Raw genomic sequence first — 8,202 nt, forward strand, 5'->3', positions numbered from 1 at the left:
CATTCAAACTTCTATAAATAGGGAGATGTATAATTTCTAGATCCGCGCCTGTGTTGTATAATACATCTGTAGTTGATTGACAGCTGCGACCTACACATGATTCTACATAGCATGATGTTTGTCAGAAAATAAAGATGACTACTTAACATTTGTTTTGCCATTACACTGTACGTTCTAGAAACAAAAGGTCTCTAAGCTTCATTTTCGTTGTTGTATGAATCATATACTGTAATTGCACTCGTAAGCATTGAATAAGATTTGGGGACTGATTGGGTTTAACAGCCGATTTGTGACAGTTTACAATCTCGTGTTGGAATTCAGCTCGGCGTTAAACCAGCATCTGACTTTTTAGGTCACCTGCATTTACTCAGGTGACCTATAGGAATTTGTTTTCGTCCGTCGTTTTCCGACGTGCGCCGTGCGTTAAAAATTGAACATTTTTAACTTCTTCTTAATAACTACCTGTCCAATTCTTTTCATATTTGGCATGAAGCATCTTTAGGACAAGGGAGATATAAATTGTAAATTTCAGGTCTCCAGCACCCCTGGGGCCCTAGGAGCGGGGCAAAAACTACCCAAAATTGACAATTTCAAAAAATATTTTCCTCAAGAACTGCACACGTTTAAGAAAATCTAAATACATTGTGATGTAGCGCAGGAAGGCCTCTACCAAAATTGTAAATCTCATGATCCCGGGGTAGGGTTTCTGACCCCAGGGCGGGGCCAAACTTGGTATATAGTGCTTATGTTTAAAGCACTTAAATAGCATCTTCTTTAGTGCTATTGACACTAAATTGAAACTAAATAGATATTTAGAAAGAATAGGTTGTCCTTTACCAAAAATTGTAGATTTGATGATACCAGGGGTAGAGGTTTTGGTATCAGGGTGGGGCCAAAATGGTCAGTTATTAAATGTGTAAACAATAAACATTTCTAACGTCTTCTTGATAACTATCATTCCAATTCTTTTCAAATTTGGTATGAAGCATCTTTCGGACAATCGGGACATAAATTGTAAATTTAAGGGTTCCTTCAACCCTTGGGCCCTAGGGGCGGGGCACAAACTGTCCAAAATTGACCAATTTTCAAAAATCTTCTTCTCAAGAACCACACAAGTGTAAGAAAAACTAAATGCATACATGTAGTGATGTAGAGCAGGAAGGCCTCTACTAAAATTGTAAATTACATGATCCCTGGGGTAGGGGTTCTGACCCCAGGGCTGGGTCAAAGTCGGTATATAGTGTTTTTGTGTAAAACACTTAAATAACATCTTCTTTAGTGCTAGTGATACTAAATTGAAACTAAATGAATATATAGAAAGAACAGGTTGTCCTTTACCAAAATTATAAATTTGATGATCCTCGGGGTAGAGGTTTTGGTATCAGGGTGGGACCAAAATGGTCAGTTTTTATTAAATGTGTGAACAATAGACATTTTTAACGTCTTCTTGATAACTATCATTCCAATTCTTTTTAAATTTGGTATGAGGCATCCTTGGTAGAAGGGAGGCTTGAATTGTAAATTTCAGGATTCCTGCACCCCTGGAGCCTTAGGTGCGGACCAAAAACTGCCCAAAATTGACCAATTTTCAAAAATCTTCTTCTCTACAACTGCACATGTTTAAGAAAAACTAAATACATAGTGATGTAGAGCAGGAAAACCTCTACCAAAAATGGTAAATTTCATGATCCCCGGGGTAGGGGTTCTGACCCCAGGGTGTTGCCAAACGTACTATGTGGTGTTTATCTGTAAAACACTTAGATAACATCTTCTTTAGTGTTATTGATACTAAATTGAAACTAAATGGATATTTAAAAGGAGCAGGTAGGCCTTTACCAAAATTATAAATTTGATAATCCTCGGGGGTAGGAGTTCTGTCCCCTGGGTGGGGCCAAACTTAGTATACAATATTTATCTGTGTGTTTGCCGAAACTGTATAAAATGTAAATGCATACTTATAAATAGCAGAAAAGGATTGTACAAAAGATGGTAATTTTACAACCCAGGGTTTTGACTCTAGGATGGGTCCAAATTTGTCATATCTTTTAATGTGAATAGACCTATTATATTATTTAAAGCTTTTCATCAGTGTATGCACTTTTGAGGGCATTGAAGTTTTAAGAACACATTTTGTTTTATACTGTTGCTGAACATTAGAAATTAGCTTAGATATTCAGAAAAGGATTTTTTTCTTCTAAATTTCGCAGCCATTGGGAGAAGTGATACTTTTTCACTAGTACTCAGGTGACCGATAAGGCCTGTGGGCCTCTTATTTATACTTATTGGAAGTTAGCAATTTGCTATTGATATATTTTATTATAAATAGACTGTTTAAAATCTTTGAATATCTTTGTGATTGTTTTCTGCTGAATTCATTTAGGGTTTATTATGACCCATGAGAATCTGTACATATTACATCCAAACTTATCCAACACATATATATATCAACCCATGTATTCATATATTTTTAATAAATTCTTTTTTTAAATTTATTATTATCATTATTTTATTTTTGGAATCAAGTGTCTTTAAGAAAATTCAAATCGATGAAAAGCAATGATATTGCTGCTCCTTATACACGAACAATGAAAATAATTACACTTTAATAAAGCATATTCGTTTTGGTTTATTCCTAATAATACATGTATACACACAATACTGTTAGCATCAATTAAGATGTGATTTAAAAACCTTGAACAATGAAGTTTTGCATTGATATCTGAAATATGATAAAGATACAATATAACAAAGAGGCTTTACTTGAATCTGATTATTTAAAGTCACTTTCGTTAAAATCTTTTATCAAAACGTAATCCTTCAACGCACGAGGCATGGGCAGCATCTCCACGCTCTCTACAATCTTGTAGCCAATTCTTTTGCGTATGCACTTCCGGCAAAGTTGTTGGAGAGAGGTAGTAGTTTGCATCTTCTTTCTTAACCAGTTCACAACATACTCTGCTTCTGGCACTAAACGCGGGGGGATATAGCTTGGGTGAAAGTACATCCGGGCTCTGTAATCAACATAACCATGCACAGCTAAGAGTCTGCAGATTGTGAAATGACCTCTCTCTGATGCTATTTGGAAGAGAGATTTGTAAACACCGTTTGTGAAATATTTTCCAGGTTGCTCTAGGTCACAGTTATGAACAACCATCAATCTGATAATTTCGATTTTGTTGCTTACAACTGCATCATAAGCAGCTGTTTCACTTTGGTGGTTATAAATATCATGTTGACTTCCAGCCTTCAACAGTAGTCCCACCACTTCTGTGTAGTTCCGTTTTATTGCAATGTGCAAAGCGGTGTCCCCAGTTTTGAATTCTCGTCGATTTAAATCACAGTTAGCTTTTAGAAGCCTAGCCACTGCTTCTTTGTGGTTGTAACATACCGCCTCCATCAAGGGCGTCCGTCCCCAGTAATTCTGAACGTCAATCAAACTTCCCGCCGATAACAATATATCGATGACGTCAGCGCACCCATTCCTGGAGGCATAGTGTAGAGCCATGTCGTAGTTCCTGTCGGTTATGTTCATGTTACAGTTAGCTCTGATTAGCCTGATCACGGCATCAGTTTTGTTGTTTCTGACAGCTTTCATTAAGGGCGTCTTTGACGTTATGTCCTGAGTATTAACGTTGACTCCACGTCGGATCAGACGGTCTAAAATTTGACAATACCCGTCATCCGCTGCGTAATGACAGGGAGAATTGCTGAACGTGTCTTTAGCGTCAATTTTAGCACCTGCTCGGATGAGCAACAGCATACAGGCCAATTTGTGGCGCAAGACAGCAAAATGCAGGGCTGTTCGACGTAATGTTGCCGTTGTTTTGTTGACGTCACATTTGGACTCGATTAAGTATTGTAACATATACGTGTACCCCCGATACGCGGCCAAATGAATGGGACATAGATCGGCGTGGTTTTTCTTTCGAACCTCCACAAATTTGGCATTTAGGTCTATTTTATGTTGCGTCACAATTCGCTTCAGTAACTGCAATTCATTGTTGAGAACGGCGTCATAGAATTCGATACCCACCATTTGTGTTCTGAGTAACATGATGTAGTCACGTAGAGAGAGAAAGAGAGGGAGAGAGCACCTGTTAATGAATATCCTCACAGTATCATCTCATTGGCAATCGAAATAATCTTCAAGGATCACTTTTACTGTTATAGATCTGTCTAACACAGCACGCAGATCAATAATTTCGATGTTTACCAGTCATATTTCTAGACGTTAATGGTTGAGGACTCACTGGATGACATTTTGTGTTCCTAATTCAACATGGCGCCTTTCTAAAAATATCGTGCATCTTTACGTCTGGATTGAGTGCGACGTATTAGAACGAGGTGGATAAATTATACTAAATATATCGCCAGCGATCGATGCAGCGCTGAACAGGGGATCAACACAGGGATATCGAAAGCCAATAAAGCACAAGCTGTGTGAGAATTCTCGTGAACTCGTTGTTTACTTCAGATGATTAATGTTATGAAAGTACGGCATGCATATAATAAATATATTGACTGAAATAGATTATCCATGTTTATGAAATTAAAATATAATGTAGATAAATTAAGCTAAAAAAAAAAAAAACCGACCAAAAACATGACCGAGTTGTCATTTTTATCATTGTAACATGTAATACACAACAAACAGAGTATTTATGTTAATGAAATTTAGATATATTGTAGATATGTTTTAAAGCTTAAAAAAAAAAAAAAAAAAACGGGGTTGCAGCGTCATTGCAAACAGTAACTTACCTATATGATACATGATAATTTGATTATTTATGTTTATAGATATACTGTCGATAAAAAAAAATGTAAGTTAAGCATAACAAAAGAAAGAAAACGGAGCTGCAGCGTATTTCAAACATAAAACAGATTAAATGTGCACGATACATGTACAGTAAATCTAACTACTGGTACTATTTATAGATATTACGTAATACTGATGGTTAACATTCCCTATGATTAAATGGACCTGAATGATACAGTAATTTAGTGATAAAATAAAGAAAACGGTGACTGACCAACACAACGACAAGGGTAAGGGAACAAAAAATTTAAATTAATTCTAAATATTTTATATTATTATTCTAAATTATCTATCTTTTCATTTCCATTGTCATGGAACTTTTTAAGACGGGAAATATTCTGATTACATTTGTGGTAGATAAAAATATAGTATAATTAGGATCGAACTGAAATACACTAGTAAACCCCCCCCCCCCTCCTCTTCATTGTATTTCAGGCAGTTTAAAAAGGATGTGTTTCATTTTCAACATTGCTACAGAAATGGCAAAATTTTTGTTCTCGTTTTGTTTTAGGTTTTGTGTATCTTTCTCTTTCTATATACGTGTAAAGAAAGATCGTAACACAAGCTTTTTTCTCCTCTCAGTGTAAGTATGATTATAATTTCACACACTGTGGTATGAATCACAGGGGCTAAGCCCGTTCTGGGCCCGAACTCTGTGATACCATAAATTTATGGTATCACAGAGTTCGGGCCCAAAACGGGCTTAGCCGCTGTGATATGAATGAGTTTTCATGTTTGACGATCAATTTTTAATTGCATCAAATGATCTTTAAAAATGTAAAAAAGAAATTATCAATAAATGTATTCATTGTAATTTTTTTTTTTCAAAAATAAGACTATGTGATATTTTGAGGAAAATTTACAGTACCCTCGGTATATATACTATTCTTCCATCTATTGATTCAAATGTCTATCATGAATGTAATAAAGTTAAATAAACTTCAAACTTAACATTTTATTCTGAAAATGACGGGGTCATTGTGTCTCTTTAAGCCTCTGATCAAACGTTGGGTAGAGCTTGAGGCTTGATGTAAACGACTGGTGCAGTGGTAGAGCTTGCCTCTTCTGATGCCTCTCCTGATGCAGTGGTAGAGCTTGTCTCTTCTGATGCCTCCTCCTGATGCAGTGCCTGCGTCAGTTCATCTAAGGTGTCCTTTGAATAATTCGGCGACCATTGATATTCCCAATGTGCTCAATGGATTCAAATTGATTGAAAATAGTTTAACGTCCCTCTTGAGAATATTTCACTCATATGGAGACGTCACCATTGCCGGTGAAGGGCTGCACAATTTAGGCCTATTCTCGGTGCTTATTGTCTTTGAGCAGGGAGGGGTCTTTATCGTGCCACACCTGCTGTGATACGGGAGCTAGGTTATTGCGGTCTCATCCGAGCGACCTCCCATTGATTCAGTCGCCTCTTATGACAAGCAAGGGGTACTAAGGACCTATTCTAACCCGGATCCCCACGGGCCAATAAGATTCAGATATGGGCTTGGTGTCGCAACTGACTCTCTATACACAATACACCACCAGGACAGGCGCGGTGTGGTCTGGGCTTGCCATCCATTAACACCAGCTGGCCTTGTTCGAGGAAGGTGTTTTTTAAAATGAAGCACAGCAAGAATGTGCCTTTGGTAACTTTGTGTATTGAACTAGGTAGTCCCTAAACCAGATAAAATCCAGCTTACAGGAAACACTGCCCCACACCCAACAGATCCGCCCGCCACCAAACAGATCCACACCAAACAGATCCACCACCAAACAGCCCCACACCAAACAGATCCGCCACCAAACAAATTAACCACCAAACAGCCCCACACCAAACAGAGCCGCCACCAAATAGATCCACCACCAAACAGCCCCACACCAAACAGATCCACCACCAAACAGATTCACCACCAAACAGCCCCACACCAAACAGATCCGCCACACAGATTCACCACCAAACAGATCCGCCATCAAACAGATCCACCACCAAACAGCCCCACACCAAGCAGATCCGCCACACAGATTCACCACCAAACAGATCCGCCATCAAACAGATCCACCACCAAACAGATCCGCCATCAAACAGCCCCACACCAAACAGATCCACCACCAGAATTTCGCTCAGCAGGTTGTCGCCATACACGCATTCGTCCCTCCGCCATACATGCATTCATCCATCGGTCATAGGCCTATATACATGTAGCAAATAGCGACTCTGACCTATGAACTTTCAACCAAGGTGCTAGGTTCCAACGATGGCGAGCTTGCTTTGTGGTTGGGTGTAAGCACACGTCTCTCGATACATGATCTTCTTGCACGATCTAACCAAATGCACAGCTAAGGGTTAAGCCCGATTTGACCTGAAACACCTCGTAACCATATACAATGACGGGTTTAACCCCTGTACAATCGATTCCGCACAGTTCTCGTTGAAAGCCAATGATGAAACAACTATTCCCTTTTTACCACTGAGCTATCCTTCCGAGTACATTGTCCTCCCGAACTGATGTTTTAAGGGGTCTTGAATAAATCTTGCACAAATTTGACGTCAATTGTTGATAGATACTTTTTTTTGTGTGGGTATATGAGACTTCCTGGCAATTCTACTGATGGTTGACGCGACATGATGACCGGTTTATCTCAGTGACATACCTGCTTCCTCATTTCAATTATCTGCCGTTGGATTGATTTGAAACTTGCGGATGATCCATAATTTAGATGTGCAAGAATTGTTACGCTGTACAAATTAAAAATAAAAAGCTAAAGCACTCTGACAAAACTCATAAATTTCACTTTGGAAGCGAGTACAATAGTCGCATTACCTGATCAGGATATGGGGCTCACGGCGGGTGTGACCGGTCAACAGGGGATGCTTACTCCTCCTAGGCACCTGATCCCACCTCTGGTGTGTCCAGGGGTCCGTGTTTGCCCGACTATCTATTTTGTATTGCTTGTAGGAGTTATGAGATTGATCACTGTTCGTTATCTTCACCTTGCATTGGACAGTTAGATAAAGGTGCATTGTAAACAAAGGACAGGTACAGATTGAATTGTATAACTTAATTCAAAATAAGTGCTCTGATATATGTAAAGGAGTAGTTAAGATGAAAAAAAAAATTAATCATATGAGACTACGGAAGCATATCAGGGCCGCAGCAGAATCTTTTTTGTTTTGTTTTGTTATAACAAATTGTTATAACAGATTATTGATTTGTTGTAACAAATTATCAATTTGTTATAACAAATTACTAATCTGTTATAACAAATTACTAATCTGTTATAACAAATTACTAATTTGTTATAACAGATTATCAATTTGTTATAATAGATTATCAATTTGTTAAAACAAATTAATAATTTGTTTTAACAGATTAGTAATTTGTTATAACAAAACTAAA

At 38.0% G+C, this 8,202-nt stretch overlaps 2 protein-coding genes across 2 annotated transcripts; one reads left to right on the forward strand and one right to left on the reverse strand.

Moving 5' to 3' along the window:
• Positions 1-2,606: 2,606 nt before the first annotated feature.
• On the reverse strand, positions 2,607-5,061 carry LOC125666005 (ankyrin repeat, PH and SEC7 domain containing protein secG-like). Its single transcript, XM_048899074.2, has one exon. It carries the CDS (start codon positions 4,052-4,054, stop codon positions 2,771-2,773), a length of 1,284 nt encoding a protein of 427 aa, XP_048755031.1. The 5' UTR covers positions 4,055-5,061; the 3' UTR covers positions 2,607-2,770.
• A 721-nt stretch (positions 5,062-5,782) lies between these two features.
• LOC125665397 (uncharacterized) lies at positions 5,783-6,991 on the forward strand. Its single transcript, XM_048898040.2, has 2 exons — positions 5,783-5,827; positions 6,473-6,991. Exons 1-2 carry the CDS (start codon positions 5,783-5,785, stop codon positions 6,989-6,991), a joined length of 564 nt encoding a protein of 187 aa, XP_048753997.2.
• The last annotated feature ends 1,211 nt before the right edge of the window (positions 6,992-8,202 follow it).

This window comes from Ostrea edulis, chromosome 10 (genome assembly GCF_947568905.1).
Source record: "Ostrea edulis chromosome 10, xbOstEdul1.1, whole genome shotgun sequence".
NCBI classification, from domain to species: domain Eukaryota; kingdom Metazoa; phylum Mollusca; class Bivalvia; order Ostreida; family Ostreidae; genus Ostrea; species Ostrea edulis.

Bases quoted from the DNA above. Each gene is read 5' to 3' on its own strand.
- LOC125666005 (XM_048899074.2), bottom strand. From the start codon at position 4,054: ATGTTACTCAGAACACAAATGGTGGGTATCGAATTCTATGACGCCGTT.
- LOC125665397 (XM_048898040.2), top strand. From the start codon at position 5,783: ATGACGGGGTCATTGTGTCTCTTTAAGCCTCTGATCAAACGTTGG. The intron at 5,828-6,472 runs GTAGAGCTTGAG...GTATTGAACTAG, and splicing joins AGCCTCTGATCAAACGTTGG to GTAGTCCCTAAACCAGATAA.